This window comes from Nansenia antarctica (assembly GCF_963989245.1).
Source record: "Nansenia antarctica genome assembly, chromosome: 1".
In the NCBI taxonomy this organism is placed as follows: Eukaryota; Metazoa; Chordata; class Actinopteri; order Argentiniformes; family Microstomatidae; genus Nansenia; species Nansenia antarctica.
Window position 1 is genome coordinate 18,739,928 of NC_137674.1, and position 21,322 is coordinate 18,761,249.

General features: G+C 45.6%; 1 protein-coding gene across 1 annotated transcript in view; it reads right to left on the minus strand.

The window, feature by feature from the left end:
- Positions 1-5,001: 5,001 nt before the first annotated feature.
- The window catches only part of acss1 (acyl-CoA synthetase short chain family member 1), a gene marked incomplete at both ends in the record, with an annotated part of 33,504 nt that continues 17,183 nt past the window's right edge, over positions 5,002-21,322 (minus strand). Inside the window, 9 exons of the mRNA XM_080536209.1 lie at positions 5,002-5,187; positions 5,404-5,525; positions 13,283-13,346; positions 13,497-13,624; positions 14,172-14,298; positions 15,362-15,474; positions 16,491-16,583; positions 16,946-17,083; positions 18,280-18,427. Coding sequence (XP_080392335.1) covers positions 5,002-5,187; positions 5,404-5,525; positions 13,283-13,346; positions 13,497-13,624; positions 14,172-14,298; positions 15,362-15,474; positions 16,491-16,583; positions 16,946-17,083; positions 18,280-18,427 — 1,119 coding nt within the window. The remainder of the gene's footprint in view (positions 5,188-5,403; positions 5,526-13,282; positions 13,347-13,496; positions 13,625-14,171; positions 14,299-15,361; positions 15,475-16,490; positions 16,584-16,945; positions 17,084-18,279; positions 18,428-21,322) is intronic.

Genomic DNA, 21,322 nt, shown 5'->3' on the forward strand with positions numbered 1-21,322 from the left:
TCGTTTCTTTCATTGTCTCCTGATCTGTCCACATCAGTGACTGGGTAACCAAGTTGTTAGTTTTAACACTAGAACAGCGGTGGGTGGGGGTCATTTGAGCAAGTAAAAACAAATGTTACGTCTTTGCACTCTATCAAATTTCAGGACCCTCCTTTCATGATCTTGAAGGCTTAGTTGAATCAGGTGTGTTATTACTGGACAAGAAGTATGTTGAGTAATTGTGTAATCCTGGCCTTTTCATAGCCGAGTAATTGATGCCCTACGCCCCCCCACACACCCTTGTTTCCCTGTCAATCTGTCTTGTCTCACTATGCAAGTCCTGTGGGTCTGCAGTACCAGAATACAAGACCTGTGAAGAGAACAGATATTAAAATGATATTCCATATGCACGCAACAAAACACTTTTAAATGAATAAAATCCAAACGCCTGGTGTTTAATTATGAAATAACTATTATAGAAATATGCCTAAAGTAGATGATTTCAAACTGAGATGGTGGAATAAGAGAAGAGGTGGGTACTACAGTAATATTCATGGTCCTTTATGTACTGTAGTTTGTTCACTTCATCACTAGATGGTAGCCAAAAGCCATTGTACTCAGTATGGCTTGTTTACAGTGAAGGGCAGGTAACTGAAAATGGCACCAATCTCCCATAGTGGGTGAAGACTGACAGCTGGGTCACACTGGAGACCCATTCGCAGAAAGAGCAAACAAAGTCACAAATTAACAATTGCCATTGTTTCTGAGGTAATTTATTGACATTTGTATCCACATGAATAAAATGCATGCTTTTTTAAAAAATTCCCTTACTCAATCATCAACACACTTGTGTTCCTTCAAACTCCTCATACAGGAGAAGCTCTTCCCACACTTAGAGCAATTGTACGGCTTCTCCCCTGTGTGAACTTGCTGATGAACTTTTAGGTTGTTCGCTTGGCTGAAACTCTTTCCGCACACGGAGCAGACAAAGGGTTTCTCCCCGGTGTGAACCCGTTTGTGCCGAACAAGGTTCTGTGCTAAACTAAATCTTTTCCCGCACACCTCACATATATGAGGCCTCTCTCCTGTGTGAGTGCGATAGTGAACGTTGAGGCTACTCTGTGTGGCGAAACTTTTAGCGCACACAGAACAGCTGAATGGCTTCCCCTCCGTGTGAATGAGCCTGTGCATGTTAAAGTAACTCAGGGAGCTGTAACCCTGACCACATACATCACAGGTAAACGGTTTCTCTCCACTGTGAACCTGACCGTGGGTTTTCAGATTGATAGCAGTGAGGAATGTCTTGCCACATTCCCCACAGGTGTGCGGTTTGTCGACCGTGTGTATCAGCCTGTGCTTTTTCAGATATTCGGCAGACCGGAAGCTCTTGCCGCACTCAGAGCAGCTGTAGGGTTTCTCACCACTGTGTATCCTCTGGTGGGTCCGAAGCGCGCCATTTTGGTTGAAGCTCTTCCCACACAGGTCACATATGAACGCTTTCTCTCCCGTGTGTATACACTGGTGGACTTTGAGATGGCTGGCCTGGGTGAAAGTCTTCGGGCATATCTCACAGCGAAACGCCTTGACGCCGCTGTGAGTCTGCTGGTGTCTCTTCAGGTTGGGCGCGAGGCTGAAGCACTTTCCGCATATTTCGCAACTGAAAGATTTCTCGCCCGTGTGAACCCTGTGATGTATGTTGAGTGCACTTCTCACTGTGAAGCGTTTCCCGCATTGATCGCATATGAAAGGTTTCTCTCCTGTATGGGTCCTTTCGTGAGACTTGAGGCCACTTCTTTGGCTGAAACTATTGCCACAGATGTCACAGCTGAACGGTCTCTCTCCTTTGTGTACAGTCAGCTGATGCACATTCAAACTACGTCTGGACGTGAAACACTTCCCACACATGGTGCATTTAAACGGTCTTTCGCCTGTGTGGATACCCTGGTGTATTACGAGATCTCTCTGCCTGGAAAAAACCTTCCCACACTGAGTGCAGTTGAACCTCCTCTCTCCTTTGTGTCCGGCTCTTGTGTGGGCTTTGAGGCTACATTTCGCAGGGAAGGTTTTCCCACATAAAGTACATTTAAACACATCCTCTCCTTTGGTAACCACCAGGTGTTCTTTAAGGTGACTCTGAGTACCAAATACCTTACCGCAGTATGTGCACTTGAATCGTTTCTCCAGTTTGTGGACTACAAGCTGGTGTATGTTGACACTACACTTCGCTGTGAAGCCTTTTCCGCACTGAGTGCAGTTAAATGGCTTCTCTCCTGTGTGCACAACCTGGTGGGCTTTGAGGTTACTTTGTTTACTAAAAGTCTTCTTACAAAGGCCACAGCTTAAACGTTCGTTTCCTTTGCCAACTTTCTTGTGTCCCTTAGTGTGTCTTGCATGTCTCATGGGCCGACTTCTTTGATTTGCTGTGGGGACTTTCCTCTTAGCGTCATGAGGTGCAGGCTGTAATTTTGGGCCCTGTTGGGTCTCTCCTGGTGAGGGATGTATATCAGTGTCCTCCTCCAATGGGTAGTCAGTAGCAGCATTCTCCTCAGCCTCTGTCCCAGATTCTCCACCTGTGCAGGAGGAGAAAATTGAACTGTTATTTTGCTATAGGCTCAGTATTTCATATCAACTCACTTTAAAAAGTGTTTGATTAGATGCAATTCGGTCCTTGGATCTCAACACTTTTGTGAATGTAGGGGTATGTGCAAGCCTTCTTACTCACATGTGTCTTTGTATGTGCCCCCTCTCTGCATGTCCTGTTGCAGTTTCATTTCTTGTAAAATAATACATTCAGGATGTCCTTCCACCATGACTGCAGACTAGGAGTGAAACCTTTGATTAGACTAGAGGGTAGACACACGTACACACATACAAACGTACACATATACACATATGTACACACACAACCAATTGCAAAGCTCAGCCTATCTTGATAAAAACAATATGTGTATATTTTGTAGAGGCTTACCTTGCTAGTGGGGACTTTGGACAAGGACATAGAATCAATAACATCTATGGCTCTGGGCTCTTCATCTCCACTCTTTGAGGGCTTCATGTCTGAAAGCATGAACACATTCACAATATCAGTCCAAATGCTATTTCACTGAGCCTTATAAAATATTGCATGTCCACATATTTTCTCTGCTTCCTCACTCTGCGAGTCATAATTCTTCTCTTCCTCCTCCTCCTCCTCTCCAGTGGTCCTGTGCTTTCCGTCTAACATCTGGACCCTTTCCTTCAGTGCTTCATTCTCTCTCTGAACCACAGCTATTTCCAGGTACAGGGTAGCTGTATTCTCATCTATGAGGCTATTGATTTTTTCCATGGATTCTTTGGACAATCTCTTCATGATCATCAACAGCTGTTTGGGGGAAGACATAATCAGTCTGCTTCTGAGACCATGAAATGAAACGTACACATATACACATACTAGATTGAAATCAAGTGCAATACTGAAACACAACTGTGAACATTTCAAACCTGCAAACTGCGACACTTTAAATGAATGTGCAATAACACTATGTGCAATATGACAACCCTCGGGTACATAAGGTTCAGAGATAGGAAATGTTAGAATAGGTATAGCATAGCATAGAGTACAGCACAGTGTTTTATTTGTATAGTATAGTATAGTGGATAGTGTACATAGCCTTTATTTATGTAAACCAGCTCTTTTCCCTTCTTGTTTTTAGTTTTTTTTCCTAGCACCAGGGGAGCCCCCCCTCCCAAATTTCGTTGTTTGGTACCTGTACTTTAATGACAATAAAGACCATTCATTCATTCAAATGTATAGGCTACCACTCATTTGGCGTACTTAACTGTTACCAACTAATTTTACTGCAAAACAGAAACAATACCGATAACTGGGAGCACTGGTTAATAATGTCCCACATGACTTCTATTACATTTCGAATCTAAGTTCTTAGCATTATTGCCATAATAAAAATCGTCACCTGTGATTCTGTCTGCGCCTCATCATTCTTCTCTGGGTCACTGTCATGTCTCATGTTCTGAGCCCATGTCGTTTCCAAACGCACACCGCTGCGCTCGTCCAACAATTTACTAATTTCTATCACGGCTGCATTGACCAAGAGCCCCAGCACAGTGGCCAATTCATCTTGTAATCTCAGCATCTTTAATATCACACAACTAATTTCGTTCGTGCAGGAAGGCAATGTTATGACATTGGCCGTAAAGTAAACTAACAACTGTTTTACGACAGTATACTGTTGTTGATAGACGTTCGAAAGTGGCCAACGGCTACATATTTCCGGGGTCTGCCTTTTCTGTACGCCAGCAACACATGGACTGCATACGTCACATACTGGGCTGGAATGAGACTTATTAATATACTTATTATTTATTATACTGTATACTATATTATACTTATTATTTGGATGCACTCTATAATTAACTATCTCTCTGGCATCTAGGGCTTTAATATTCAAGAGTGTAAATCATCACACGAACAAGCGGGGAAATATGTTCGTAGTTTCTTTATTTTCTCAAGAATTTGTCAAATAAAGATACAAGAAAAAGTATTCAAAAATTATTTAAATGTATGTACTCGTGCAATGTAAGTCGATTTGGATAAAAACGTCAGCTAAATGGGATGTATTATTATTATTATTATTATTATTATTATTATTATTATTATTATTAGAATGATTGAATATGCCAATGATACAATGAAGATTGTATGACAAAACGTTTTTTTGTATTATTCCTATTTCATTGAAATCATTTGCACTTAATATTTTCAAGAATTAAGCTTTTTATATTGATAAAACCCAACACCGAACACATAAAACACCTTCATTTGGCAAATACTAGTTCAACATTATATTCCCATCATGACTAATATCTTATTATCCTAACACTTCATGAGTCATGAATAATAATATTGTGTGTCTGACTTAGTACTGCATGGGTGAATGGCTTATCAGAGAGCGTGTGAGTTAATTACATCAAATGACCAGTGCACACACAGCAGTGCAAGAAGAGCTTGAACAAGGATGGATTTCATCCCTGTTTTTTCTTCAGCTTCAGGCTCTTATACTGAGTATGAGCCTGGATGATTTCTGTGACAACAGAAGGGTCGTCCAGGGTGGACACGTCCCCCAGGTCTCCTGTCTGTTCCATAGCGACCTTTCTCAGGATACGCCTCATGATCTTTCCTGAGCGGGTCTTAGGAAGTCTCTTCACTACCTAGAAGAGGACAAATGAGAGATAAAGACATATGAGGACAACACTGCTTAAGCAACATGAACATGGATGGGCATATCATTAATAACATCCTGCTGGTTCAAAACAAATGTCATTGGCATGAAGACGGTGATATAACAGCATTCTCTCATACTGCCTATGTTTCAATCACAGGAATGCACAGTGTGGTGTGCAACTCAGGCAGCATCATGAGCTCACCAGGAAGTGATCAGGGACAGCATACTTGGCTATCTTAGTGGCCACCAGGCCTCGCAGCTCTTCAACAACGGCCTTCTGATTCAGAGAATAGTCTTCCTTTAAAACCACAAAGGCAAACGGGACTGTTGGACAGGAAAATAAAGAAAAGAGTTAAATGTGCAGTAACAGATGCTTAGAAATGAGCCAATGACGCTGCTACTGAATCAGACGTGACAATAATAATAATGATAATAATAATAATAATAATAATAATAATAATAATAATAGTAATAATAATAATAATAATAATAATAATAATAATAGTAAGAAGTAATCCATGTCTAGGAGGAACAATAGGCCAGCTAATAAAGATTAATTAATTAATACATATTGCAGTGTTCCTCTGTGGATCAGTTTGTAGAGCATAGTAACTCTTAGATTGATTGTGGGTCTGATTCCCGCTGAGATCATATAAAAAATTGTTATTAGTTGCTTTGGCTAAAAGCATCTAACGGCTGTCAGAACGGCAGAGTCACTACCCATCTTCCGTCGTAGACTGAAGACCCATCTCTTCAGGTTACATCTTAACTGCTCCTCCTGAGACATCTTCTGTCCCTCACCACAACGTCTCCTAAAGACACCCGCTTTCCCCTCTACTGTGTCCCTAAGAACTTCTATTGCCCCCCTTGTACTGTTTCTCTGTTTCTCCAGTGTAAAAAAAAAGAAAACTAGGTTTTAGAAGAAGGTGATAGGGAGAAGGTTTTTCCTTCTATCAATGGCCCCGGGCCTGAGCTAGATTACTCTTCCTGCAACGAATGGTGGATTGATGATTCACATGCTTAGTATTCAAATGTATTGATTGTAAGTCGCTTTGGAATAAGGCGTCTGCTAAATGCCAAAAATGTAAATGTAAATGCATCTGCTAGATGGGATATTTGTTCCTTGTACAACCACAAGGTGGCGGTGTGTGACCAGACCTGGGCAGGAACAAACTTATCTAGGTCATCAGCATTGCCCCAAAGCCAAGGACAAGCAGTAATATTCCGCTATCTTCACTTCATAAACAATTGTTCCGCTGCGCACTTGACAGGGTTGATTATTAACCTCAGTAACAAACAGCACAGAGAGAGTCAGTTACTGGCCCTGGTTTGACTGTGAAATGAGAGTCATGGTGTGAGGTTCATGATAACCAACAGGATTTAAACAGACAGATAAGCTGGAATGAGTTTCACGATGACAGGTGAAGTGAGGACTGATAAGCAGCAGGCTACTGGGGCCAGTTGACTCATCCTACTATGACTTTGTATTATCAGGTCAATTAGTTTTGTTTAAATTGTCACGTTCGATGACGCCATAAAACATTTCCAATAAACTCAATTTCATGACCGAAACTTCATTTCATTAACTAACACTAACCATATTATTGTGGACCAGCTCAGTGGCCTTGCGGTTAGAGTGTCCGCCCTGAGATTGGGAGGTTGTGTGTTCGATCCCCGGCCGAGTCATACCAAAGACTGTAAAAATGGTACCCGATGCCTCCTTGCTTGGCACTCAGCACTAAGGGTTGGATTGGGGGTGATACTAGCGTCATGTCCAGGGGGTCAAGATGCCTCACGCTACGGAAGCAGGAGGCTCTTGCCCTATGGGCCATTAGGCTGGAGAACCATCGGTTCACAAGGCTACTTACTTACTTATATGTTTGCCATGTCGTGACGTTATTTTAAAAATGTTGACATTTTTTAGTTAGTAATTAATAAAATACAAAGGTTCCATCTCACAAAACATAATGGAATGTAAAAACTTTGACGCTGTAGTGCCGGAGGAAAAAGGAAAGACGTAGGCAACGTAATGATAACTGTTTAATCAAAATAACAACTTGTACTCTCAGTACAGGACCAGAAAATAGATCACCAAAACTGTTTAATCAAAATAACAACTTGTACTCTCAGTACAGGACCAGAAAATAGATCACCAAAACTGTTGTGTCTAAACAGGAAGTTGCAACGTTAATAATCCTCCCCTCTGCCCCTAGTGCCAGAACTGGTTCCCTCCCACTACACAACCAACAGTAAGAGGAGAACATGAACCCATAATGTAGTCACTACACCAGCCCCCCCAGTGTTCACCTCAATATTGGAAATCCTCACGGCGAGGAGGGCGTATGGCCCGGCCCCTACGATCGTAGGTAAAGTCAGGAGGTGCGGGAGGAGGTGTGACATCGCCCATCACGTCCTCCTGCAGGGAAGGACGGGGGGCAGTGACGACCGGGGGCTCGCGAGCTGCGGGGGGTTGTCGGGGTCGGAGGGGGGAATGGCCAGGGCGCGGCAGGGGAGGTAGGACTGGAGGCCGGCCTCTGCGCGGTGGCAGGGCCAAGTCCAGGGGCAGTTCAAGGTCCAAGTGGGCCGGTTTGAGGCGATCAACGGACACACACTCAGGCCTACCCCCCATGTCAACCATGAAGTTCTTGGCTCCGGCCTCGATGACACGGAAAGGCCCGTCATAAGGAGGACGTAGTGGAGTCCTGTGGCCATCATGACGAATGAAAACGAACCTCGCTGAGTGCAGCTCCGGGGGTACCCTCGAAGTAGGGACACCATGCTGCGTAGTCGGGACCGGGACGAAGGTCCTGGCGCTGTCCAGCAGGGAGGCGCGCTGAGCGGCGGCGGACCAGGGCTCCGTTGACTTGGGAATGAAGTCACCGGGGACCCGCAGCGGCTGTCCAAACACCAGCTCAGCGGACGACGACTGGAGGTCCTCCTTAGGCGCTGTCCTGAGCCCCAGCATGACCCACGGCAGCTTGTCAAGCCAGTCGCTGTCCGTGAGGCTGGCTCGAAGGGCGGCCTTCATGGATCGATGGAAACGCTCACAGAGCCCGTTCGCCTGCGGGTGATAGGCGGTTGTGCGGTGGAGCTTGACCCCCAGATTCTCCGCCACCGCTGCCCACAGCTCTGAAGTAAACTGTGAGCCACGGTCAGAGGAGAGATCAGCAGGGGTGCCGTAGCGGGAGACCCACACCGCGATGAACGCCCGGGCCAGGTCGGGGGCTGTCGTTGAGGAGAGCGGAACTGCCTCCGGCCAGCGAGTCGTCCTGTCCACCATGGTAAAGAGATAGGTGTATCCGTGCGAGGGGGGCAGCGGCCCTACCAGGTCCACGTTTACATGATCGAACCTCCGCTCAGGCACAGAGAACTGCTCCAGGGGGGCCTTGACGTGTCGATGCACCTTGGCGCGCTGGCGGGCGATGCACGTGTCTACCCAGGCCCTCACATCCCTCTTGAGCCCATGCCAGACGAATTTCTCTGACACCAGCCGTGAGGACGGTTTCCTACCAGGGTGAGACAAGCCGTGTATCGCCTCGAAGGCGGGGCGCCTCCAGTTGGCGGGGACCACCGGTCGTGGCTGACCCATGGAGACGTCGCACAGGAGCGTGGCCCCTGCGTCACCGAAAACCACCTCTTCTAGGCGCAGTCCTGTGTCCGACAACTTGAGAGCCTGGACGGCGGGGTCGGCGGCCTGGTCTGCAGCCATGCGCGCGTAGTCCAAACCCAGTTGGACCGCACCAACCACCGCCCTGGAGAGACAATCCGCGACCTGGTTGGACTTCCCAGCAACGTGCTGGATGTCTGTGGTGAACTCGGATATGTAGGCGAGCTGGCGCTGTTGGCGGTCGGACCACGGCTCCGCCACCTTGGACATGGCGTGCGTGAGTGGCTTGTGGTCCACGTAGGCCGTAAACTCGCGGCCCTCCAGTAAAAAACGGAAGTGTCTGACAGCAAGCCACAGCCCGAGGAGCTCCCTGTCGAATGTGCTGTACCTTTGCTCTCTGGGAGACAGCTGGCGGCTGAAGAATGCAAGAGGCTGCCAGGCGTCCCCAACCCACTGTTCGTACACCGCTCCCACAGCAAAGTCAGAGGCGTCCGTGGTGAGAGCAGTGGGTGCCGAGGGCGAGGGGTGGGCCAACATGGCAGCGCGGGCCAGGGCCGCCTTGGTGTCCTGAAAGGCTTTGACACGCTCCGCCGTCCAGTCCACCGGCTGCTTCAGAGTCTTGCCCTTCTGGGCATCGTACAGAGGCCGCAGGATGTGAGCGATGTGGTGGAGGAAGCGATAGTAGAAGGTTACCATCCCGATGAACCCCTTGAGCTCGCTGATTGTGCTGGGGCGCGGGAAAGCAGCGACAGCTTCCACCTTCGAGGGGAGGGGGGTCACCCCCTCTGCGGAGACCCGGTGCCCGAGAAAGTCGATGGTGTTCCGTCCGAACTCACACTTCGCCGGATTGACAATCAGCCCATGTTGGCTGAGCCGTGTGAAAAGGGCCCGGAGGTGGGACAGGTGCTCCTCCTCCGTGGTGCTTGCGACGAGGATGTCATCCAAGTAGACGAAGAGGAATGGTAGGTCCCGGAGCACCGAGTGCATGAGGCGTTGGAAGGTCTGCGCCGCGTTCTTCAGGCCGAACGGCATCCGCAGAAACTCGAAGAGTCCAAATGGCGTGATTACGGCCGTCTTAGGGACGTCCTCGGGGTGCACCGGCACCTGATGGTACCCCCGTACCAGGTCCACTTTGGAGAAGAAGCGTTTGCCTGCCAGGTTCGCTGAAAAGTCCTGGACATGTGGGACCGGGTAGCGGTTAGGGATGGACGGTTTTTCGGTTAAACCGAAAACCGGGGTTTATAAAAATAGAAACGGTTTTTTATCAAAACCGTCTGAAACCGGATTTTTTTTTTTTTTTTTTTTTTTTTCCTATGTTGTTCAAAGAATAAAACTGGAACATGTCACATGTTTGTCGTGTGTGAAAATAACAATGATACAGTCTGAATCTGCCGCGCAATGAGTGAGAGGTTTGGTCAGTTGTGAAGAATAACTGAGGATTAATATCTAATTGGGATTATATTTAAGGGTAACGAATCACTCTATGGGAAAGATAGTTGCCTTCAGTTATTGGTAGATAGGAAAGGTTTTTTACAATTACTCGCTTACATTTAATAAGATCATTTTCGCTGCTCTCTGTAAAGCGCATTGGGTCACTTTTGTGAGAAATGCGCTATAGAAATAAAATGTGATTTGATTTGATATCAATCAATCAATCAAACTTTATTTATGTTCTATAGCACAAATCATGCATTGAATGTAACTCCAAGTGCAGTATTTACTAAACCACAATATAATAAAACAAGAGCTATACGGATCAAGAGTGTTTGTGCACAGCACCACTGTGTGTGAAGGCGCTACTGAAAGTGATGACAGAACGCATGTCTCAGAAGATACGCGGTCACTTAGTGACGCAAAGGTAGTTCTGTATTTATCTCTATCTGTATTAGTACATTTATTTTGAAAGCTCTATTTTGACAGCTCTACCATGGGCACTTTTATTTTGATGGGGCATTCTTTGTTGATTGACTTACGACAGTTCAGGACGAGTCAGTCTCGCGGCATGTGGTTTTTATGAAAAGCTTTAAGTATGTTCACTGCATAATTCTAAGTCTAATATTTCAGTGATTATTGAGCAGTATTCAAATATTTAAATACATTGAGCAGCAGCTGAAACTTTGTCTAAGAACCAAGATATTGAGAAAGCAGTTCATTCAATGAAGACGCTGTTCCAAGAGATGATCTTCCGTGCAGGCGTGCACCCTGGATCAGCGGAGCTGGTGTGTTAAGTGTTCATGTGTTTTCATGTATGGTGTAGCTTACAAAAGTCTGCCTTTCCACTTATATTTGTGAAACTAAGTAGCCTAAATGTGTTGCGACTGTGCTTACGGTGTTTTAATGGTGTTCGACATGAGTGTATTGTAGCAGTAGGGCTCAATTATTTGAAATTGTCGCTCTCTTTTTTTTTTTTTTTTTTTTTTTCCAGACGTTTTTCGGTTAACCGGAAAACCGCGGTTTTAGTATTTGACGGTTTTTCGGTTTCAATAATTGGAAACCGTCCATCCCTAGTAGCGGTCAGGCTTGGACGCGTCGTTGAGGCGGCGGTAGTCCCCACATGGGCGCCACCCGCCGTCTGACTTTGGGACGATGTGCAGGGGAGACGCCCAGGGGCTGCTCGAGCGCCGAACGATGCCCACCTGCTCCATATGCGCAAACTCCGCCCTGGCGATGGCCAGCTTCTCCGGGTTGAGGCGCCTGGCCCTGGCGTGGAGGGGAGGCCCCTCGGTCTCGATGTGGTGCTCCACTCCGTGTTTCACCGTGGGCGCGGAGAAGGTGGGCTTGGTAAGGTCGGGGAATTCGGCGAGCAGCCGAAGGTACTGGTCACTTTCGGCGAGCGTATTGGACCACCCGCTGTAGACCGCCTCCCCCTGCGTACAGGCGAAGGAAGCGAAAGTCTGTGAGTTGACCAGGCGCCTGTTCCCCACGTCCACCAACAGGTTGTGGGCGCACAGAAAATCCGCACCAAGGAGGGGAAATGTGACAGCCGCTATGACAAAATCCCACGAAAAGCATTGCCCTCCGAAGCACACGTCCACCGCCCTAGTGCCATAAGAGCAGATAGGTGTGCCGTCCGCGCCTGCCAACTGCGGACCACGCTCCTCCTTCGCCACATCCGATCTCTCTGCCGGAATGATGCTCCACTGGGCACCTGTGTCACAAAGGAAACTGCGACCAGAGGCGGTGTCTTGTATGAAGAGCAGCCTGTTGGTGACGCCAGCGCTCAGGGCCACTACTGAGTGCCGGCCCCGCCGTTTCCCGTCGGTCCGAAGGTGCAGGGTGAGCGGCACCGTTTGGCCTTGGCGCCAAAAGTGGCGTGGTAGAAACAATGGCCCGCAGCGTTACCCTGCTGGCCAGAAGGTCTGGCGTCATCCTTCGCTCTCCTGCGACGGTCGGGTGGCGGGGCGGCCGCGGGAGCGAGCAGGTCGGGGGACCGTTGAGGCATGGCCAAGACGAACCGGTCCGCCTCCCTGGCCAGGGCGCGGGGCTCCATGATGGCGGTGTTGGCCAGCGCCATCCTAACTTGAGCTGGCAATGTGCGCATGAACAGCTCTGTGAAGAGGATCATGGGGTCTTCTGTACCGAGCAGGTTTAGCATCCTCTCCATGCGCGCAGAAGGCCTCTCGTCACCCAAGTCCGACATGGCAAATAGGCGACGCACCCTCTCCGCAGTGGACAGTTCAAATGTCTCTAGAAGCAGGGCCTTGAGGCGCTCATATTTGTTCGTCGTCGGGGGAGCAGACAAAAAACCTACCACTCGAGCTGCGGTGGAGCTGCCCAACATTGCCACAGCATGGTTGTACCGGTCGTCGTCGTCATCGATGTCACTTTTGTTGAAATGTGCCTCTACAATAGCAAACCATGCAGCAGGCGTTGAGTCCCAGAACTCTGGTAGCTTGAGAGTGGGAGTGTGCGCACCACGCGTTACCCTGACAGGGGGTGGTGATGGCTGCCGCTGGTTTGAACGTCTTCCTCGCCCGGACATTTTGCAGGATTGTAATGTTCGTTCGCTGGTTTTTGTACACAATTACGTTAACAAAAATCCACGTCGGGGTCACCAGTGTAGTGCCGGAGGAAAAAGGAAAGACGTAGGCAACGTAATGATAACTGTTTAATCAAAATAACAACTTGTACTCTCAGTACAGGACCAGAAAATAGATCACCAAAACTGTTTAATCAAAATAACAACTTGTACTCTCAGTACAGGACCAGAAAATAGATCACCAAAACTGTTGTGTCTAAACAGGAAGTTGCAACGTTAATAATCCTCCCCTCTGCCCCTAGTGCCAGAACTGGTTCCCTCCCACTACACAACCAACAGTAAGAGGAGAACATGAACCCATAATGTAGTCACTACAACGCTCAATATCTCTGAACTGCCCTAAACGGAGATAGAACCTTATAATTCTAAGCTCACGATGTGTGAGGGGGCTGGGTGGGATGGTGGATTGTCTAATGTGAGCATTTTCACTCTTACCCTCTCCTTTGATATCATGAGAGATGCCGACCACAGCAGTCTCAGGAACCCCTGGGTGTTCATCCTAGAAGATGAGAATCCAAACCACAAACCCATTTGAAACTTATTAAACGTTGCATATACATAATCATGATGTCGATTTTTTTCAATTCAATTAGACTGAATATGCATTCAGTCATACACAGAAGTGTGGGTTATGGAGGTGTGTGCTTACAAGGGCATCCTCGATCTCAGCAGTACCCAACCGATGGCCACTAATGTTCATGACGTCATCCATACGACCAGTTATCTGATAGTAACCTTCTTTGGACCGGTACGCTCCATCCCCAGTGAAGTAATGACCTGGAGTTCAAAATAAAGACCTTGGGTAATAAACTGACATATAAGATCCCCCGACATTGTTTGAGATGTCAATCAAATATTAACACAATTCGTGAGCTTAGAATTATACGGTTCTATCTCCATTTTGTTCAACATTTTGGTCAAAATTGAGTTTTTTCTGATCTGATCCATTAGGTGTTTATTAATGCCTGTGTGGTGTTAGTTTTAAAAAGTTGCTTTTTTTTAGTTAGTAGTTAATAAAATACAAAGGTTCCATCTCACACAACATAATGGAATGTAAAAACTTTGACGCTCAATATCTCTGAACTACCCTAAACGGAGATAGAACCGTATAATTTTAAGCTCACGAATTGTCGACTGACATTGGCTGACATTGGCTCAAACCCAGCTCTTTAGCTTGGAAGACAAACTTACTGAGCTAAAACCAAGACATTAGCTTGGGTAACCAATGCATGACTTTGGTCACTGAATCACCTCCATTACATGTGTGATCTTATTATACGTTCTATTAGCTAGTATATGTTATAAACTTTAAAGAGAAGCACACCAGGGTATGGTTTGAAATACGCATCCACAAATCTCTTGTTGTCTCCAAAGATGGTCCGGGCCATTCCGGGCCATGGCTGCCTGATACATAAAGCTCCACTGGTATTGTTCCCTGATAGTGGCTCCCCCTTTGAGAGAGAAGAGCACAAACAATATAGAATTCATCATGTCTATTCTCTCTCTAATTTGGATAAATAGGAAGTGATTAAGCTAATTAAAATAACCATTAAGAGTGTATGTCCAAAAATATATGAAAGCGTATGTCCTTAGCAACCATAAACTTGCAGGAACATAATAATAATAACTTGTTTGCATATGAAATAAAATAATACATTACACACCACAGGATAACACAAAACAGAACAGCAACTGTTCTAGAAACCCAGGGAATGCTGGTCATACTAGCTCACTTTCAGCTTGACAGAATTTGGCAAAAGAGAAAGAATTTGCGAAATTGCAGAAATTATGTTGTAAGGCCAAGTTTCCAACAAAGCTCTGTAAATCTTGTAAAAGCAAGACACATCAACATATGCTTTCCATTTAAATTGCAATGTGAGATGACGTAATACGGGTGTGACCCATCTATTAGGCGGTCGAGTTAGGTCAAGCCTGAGAGATTGGACTGAAAGCTCTTATATTTAGTCTAAAGATGTAGTCCAAAGATGTAGTCTAAACATCTAGTCTAAAGATCTAGTCTAAACATCTAGTCTAAACATCTAGTCTAAACATCTAGTCTAAACATCTAGTCTAAACATCTAGTCTAAATATCTAGTCTAAAGTTGAATAGTGAATACTGAGAGTAGTTGGGAGTGATGGACAACAACAGTAAGGTTGTTCCTCTTTTCAATCTTTCACAATAAGCATGTCATATTCTGAATATTACAAAAGACTGTTCAAGACGGGATGCAGGGATCTTAAGTTGGACATGGTCCAGCTTGTAGTCTTTATGACTCCTGAGGAAAAAGAGTGCTCTACCAGAGTTGGGGATTGAAGACATTACACAAAGCCTTGTTCCACACACATAGAGTAGATCACAACCAACTACGTTGTGCTGGAGGATGACGACGGATCATTTCATCCCTTCCTGTCTAGTATATGGGAATGATCATTGTCTTCATGTTCCATTAAAAGTTTACTTGAACCAGAAAACCTTATTATTATTATTATTATTATTATTATTATTATCATCACCTTCTCCCCCATGAGAACAGGCTGGATGCCGAAGAAGGGTCTCATAGCCATGGCCGGGACGATCTCCGCCCCCTCCTCAGAAGGTCGTGGGGCGATACACACACCCCCCGTCTCTGGGGACACGGGAGAGAGAGAGAAACAGGAAGGGAGGGTGGGTGGGAGGGAGGGTGGGAGGGAGGGTGGGAGGAACGGATGGAGGAATTAAAAGAAGTGGAGGAATTCCATGAAGAAGGGTTAATAATAATTAACCCAGCTCTTTCAGATTGTGAGCAGATATCTTGAATGTGTGTGTGTGTGTGTGTGTGTGTGTGTGTGTGTGTGTGTGTGTGCAAGTGCGTGTGCGCGTGTGTGGTGTGTGTGTGTGTGTGTGTGTGTGTGTGTGTGTGTGTGTGTGTGTGTGTGTGTGTGTCATGAAAGGATTCAATGTGGATAGTTCTATTCTTCAGATGAGTAAAATATGAAAAGAAGATGTAATACATAGGATAAGTGTTCAGCAGGCCTCAGCCACTACCCTGCTTATGAAGAAATCCTCAGAAAGTGTTTTTCTACAAAGTAGGTCTACTCCCCTCATTGGGGAGTAGGGAGTAAGTGTGTTTGGGGAGTAGTGGGTAAGTGTGTTTGGGGAGTAGGGAGTGAGTGTGTTTGGGGTGGGGGTATTATTCTAATTCATTTTCAGTAGAGTTTGCAGATGTTCCTTGTGCTAATCGCAAATTAGAGTTAAGCCACTGATGAACAGAATATCAGACAGATTTGCTGTGCAGATCAACACTGAAACCACCACAACAAATCAAGATGCGCCTAAAACGGCTTTCTCTTCTTGCACAGGAACATTAACAGCACTAACGTCAGTTATCTTTCATTGGATGTCGAAAATAAGATACATCACGCTTGTGTATGGTTGTTCAGGTCAAGGCTGTCTCCTCCCTCTTCTCCTAATCTGAGCTGTTTGATATGCCGTTGATACACCACTGTTCCATGTGATCAAGTATGAAATGTCTTACAACTACTCCTGCTACTGTAGTTATAGTTGTGACTATTAAAACAGAGGACGATTTTATATGAGCCTCTAAGACACGAACATGAACACAAACATTTCAGTTCAACAGCAGGGCTGGCTGGAGGGTTTTACCTGTCTGCCACCAGGTGTCCACCAGCGGGCATCGCCCCTCCCCCACCACGTTGTAGAACCACTCCCAAGCCTCATGATTGATTGGTTCCCCCACTGCAGAAATATACAAAATAAATGTTATTATTCAGCCCGTCTGAAGGCTATATGAAAGGCTTCTGAAAGGCATATTGTGGCTGACCCCTCACATCCAGCTCACAGCTTGTTTGAATGACTCCCTTCTGGACAGCGGTACAGGGAGAATCTATCCAAGTTTCTGTGATACGCAAAGCCTGACCATAAAGTTACCCCCACATTGAGTTGGGAATGTTTCAGAAATACATTTAAATACACAAAGGACCAGGTTGAGATCAACTGTTCCAGCTGAATACGTAATAAGCTGCACTGTATGGAATGGCGAAAAAAATGTTTGGTTAAAGTGTCAAGGGCCATGTCTGTGTGCTCGTGTAGTCTCTCACCAGAGCCCAGGGTCTTGAGGGAGGACCTGTCGTATTTCTTTACCCAGCTGTCCTCGTACTTCAACAGCAGCCGGATGGCGGTGGGCGCGCCGTAGAACTGGTTAATGCCCAGACGCTGTACCGTCTCCCAGTATCGCCCTGAGGGTGCACATATTCATTATCAACTAGCGCATGACTCACCCCCCCACACATTTCATTTAGAACATTCACCCCTCCAGTGTGCTATTATTCATAAAAAAAGTGTCTTCCTATATCAACTAGAAAAGGGCACATAGCCAAGAACAGGATATTTGTTATCATGCCAAGGCTAAAGAGGGTAATGAAAGCTGGTATGCCATTTCCAGGAAACATAACAATGAACAGATAAGACTTTGAAACACTCCTTCTCTCTTTAACCGTTGGTAGTAAACCAAGACTAAACTCATCATCAAGAGTTAATGAGTCACTCACACTGAAGTAAACACCACTATGGCAGTTACAACTTCAATCGCTTCTCTATTCCACACCCAGCACACCTATTACAACGTTTTCACTGTGTTCTAATATAATAACGTTAATGCATTCATTCATATAGCGCATTTCTAGAGCCAAAATACACTTTAAAGTGTTTCTTTTTTGTATTGGTTATAGCAAAGAAAACAGCAACACAGCTATGCTTGTTCAGAATGAAGATCATGAAGCATGTTTGTGATAATACATATGCTCAAATTGTCTATGAATAATCAAACAAATAACTTCAGAATCAGATTGAGCTGTCAGTTTGACCGCTGCTGTTCAAAGGCATCCGTACATCTCTATTGCACCCACCCAGCTGATAACAATGTCACATGTCTATCTCTCTGTGGATAAGATCATCGGAACGACTCAATGACCTCTGTTGAGGCAGCAGCAAATATTGTGTCAACAAAAAAGGAAAACCTTAGAACTTTCTCATCCCAAAGTGTTCTACCTCATACTGAGACAACTGAGTCTTATATGTGAGTGTAACAAAGAGCTATACACAAATGATTTCAAAGGATTTATGGACTGGACTTATATAGCACCTTATTCCAAAGCGCTTTACAACGGCCTCTCATTCACCCATTCACACACACATTCACACACCAATGGCGGCAAGCTACCATGCAAGGCGCCGGCCCGCTCACTGGGAGCAATTTGGGGTTCAGTGTCTTGCCCAAGGACACTTCGACATGTGACCAGCCGGGGCAAGAAACCGCTGATCTGCCAACCTTGCGATCATTAGACGGCAACTCTACCTCCTGAGCCACAGCCGCTCTGTAACCTGTTATTGTAAACATAATCTCACACCCCTCCTCTGTATTGCGGTGTCTCACCAGCATCTGGGTACGTGGGGGTGCTCTCAAACAGCACAGTGGTAGCACCGTTACACAGCGGCCCGTAGACCACGTAGCTGTGACCAGTCACCCAGCCGATGTCTGCCACACAGCCAAACACATCGCCAGCATGGTAGTCAAAGACATACTGCGGGAAAGGAAAAATAGAGATCATTAATTAGCGATAATATAATCAATTTACAACTTTACAATTCGGTAAAGACAATGATATCATCAATCAGATGATTGCATAAATGTCACTAACTTATTTGAGATATTTCAACCCCTTTCAACTGTTTTTGTGTGTGTGTGCGTGCGTGCGTGCGTGCGTGTGCGTGTGTGTGGTGTGTGATGCACAGGAGTTTATTGTCTTCAACAGGCTTGTCTCCCACAACATGGCTGCCCATTGATAGTCCCCAGAGCAGAAGTACCCAACAGTCTGGCCAACGTTACAGGTCTCTCCCAGGCAGTGTCCCAAGAGGCCCAGTCTGTTTCAGGGGAACACGCGGATAAAGCAGCTTTGTCTGTTATTAGAGTCTAAACAAGCGATGTGCCAAAGAGAGACAGGGCGAACAATTCCAAACGTCTGTTTTGGTCTGAGCTGGTAAGCTACTTTAGAAATTAGCAGCACATCTCGTGCAAATGAAGGGTCATGTTTTCACCAGCATCATGTCAGATTTGTGTCTGTCTGTCAATCTCAACATATAACGCTCACCCCAGATAGACAAGCTGAGACCAAACAGATGTTTCTTGTTTGTCAAGCTAAAAGGCTAATTTTGACCCAGAATATGAATGGGGCTTCATGTCACAAAAGAGGAACCCTGGATTAATTGGTCTGAGCTATGCATAACCATGAGGCAGAATAATTTCCATTGTTTAGACTGCACTGTCTGTACTCCCCATTAAAACATACAACACTGTACAGGGCTTTACACACTGCAGTACCTAGGTCGAAAACGTTCATCTGAAAGTGATAAATATTTAAAGAAATCTTACATCTTCTTTTTTGGAGCGCGGACCAGCTACACATGTTTGGAGAATGAACATCACAGTTTAATTGATTTTGTTTAATTGATTGTTTAATTTTTTCCAACGTTTGCAGGAAAAGTGCTATACAAATAAAAGTTATTATTTTTATTATGTCTACCATCATCCGCTGTCAAACGCCACAGGTAATAATTTATTTCTAAATAAACAGGATTGTACATCTCGGAAATGTGAATCGCGCTCCGATGACATGGTGTATTTCTATGGGGAGGCTGTGGTGATGACATGGTGTATTTCTATGGGGAGGCTGTGCCTGATGCTTCCATTGGACTGGGACGCCGGTCGCTCATACAATCAATTGTTGCAGAGGAACAGGGTGACCCTGGGTGTCACCCTGTGACAAACGCGCAGATATGAGTGCTCCGGTGTCTTGCTTTGGTAGTCTAATGGAAGTGCCCAGGTAATAGTTTTGCTATTATTGTCTTCTACTGCTAAGCACCAAAACCCTCGGATCTTAAACTTGGCTGAAGCGCGCTGGAACGGTGGAACGGTGTATTTCTATGTTAAGCATAGGCACAGTGTAACGATGGTCAAACAGCCAAACTTCTTTCATTTAATTCGTTTATTTGACCTGCAGAGAAGACATATAGAACACAATTCTTCTCTGGTCTGCTTGTGAATCCATTGAGGTGGCGGCCATGTTCTACCACCACCGTCTATGTACATTTCACATCAGGACAATTTGTTCACAGAAAGAACACAAACTTCCCTCAAACATTACAAATAACAATTACAAACAACATGTGGAGCGACATACCTGCAGAGAAGACATATAGAACACAATTCTTCTCTGGTCTGCTTGTGAATCTGCATGTTCAAAACAACATACAATAAATGTTCTGTTTCACATCATCACAATACATCACATCATCACAATACATGTAAAAACAAACAGCACAGTACTACACCAACACCTTCACCCTACATTACAAGATTCTTCATACAAACAACAAAACACGAGGAGCATTTTACATAGCGCACATACCCATTGAGGTGGCGGCCATGTTCTGACGCACCACCGCAAGTACGGCAACAAGAGAAGGACAAAGAACGTGCAGACCTGCAGTACACCCAAACTCCAAAGGGGGGCTCCAACAACAACCAGGGCTGCTCAAAGCACGGCGAAACTCATCTACATTCACCACAGCTAAACATACATTCCCAACTCTGTTACACCCACCTCCCCTGAATTTCGCCAACCTTGAGCAGCAACTATACATTTAAATACTACTTTTTACTTTTTACACTATTACATAGGGCCGCCAAAGGACAGGACAGCCAACTTGAAAAGTATCCTATAAGGATGAAGTGGAAAGAGAGGTAAACTACCTCTCCAACCAACTACTGGCGGTAGGATGCGTTCTACACCCCACAAGACCCTATTTTCACTGTGTATTACTAGCCTTCAAGAGGCCACAACCTCTTATGAAACAATCAGAATAACGAACAAACCTATATGTCATAGGATGTCAGTGTGCACAGTGTATACATGCACTGAACTGAGCTTCGGCTTATCTAACTGTGGGAAGCCTGGAACACTGACCTGCAAACAGCTCGAATGTTTGACTTAGTGTCTTGAATAATGTCTTGTCCTGACATAGTATATATCAATCTGTCAACCGGTTTGATAAGGCGACCAAACTTGGACTTGACCTGTGTGACTGTACTAGGATGTTCACACTGTGTGACAGAAGCTAAAGTGTCAGTACGCTGTGTGTCACTAGCATCATCTGTCTGATTTGTGTTACCAGAAACATCAGTACAATCATCAGCGCTAACCACAAATCTAGAATCAGAGTTAATGGACTGATCTACCATTTGCTCCTCAGCCATCTGCTCGGGAACCCTCTGAGGGGCAAACGAGACTGAAGACACTACAGTGTTAGTAGCCTCTGTCCGTGAGTGGTCAGGGAATGGTAACTGGGTGACCCACTCCAGGGTTCTTCCCTTGGGATCCTTGGGCTCTGGAACAGTCAAGGGAACATCCCTCTCCCGA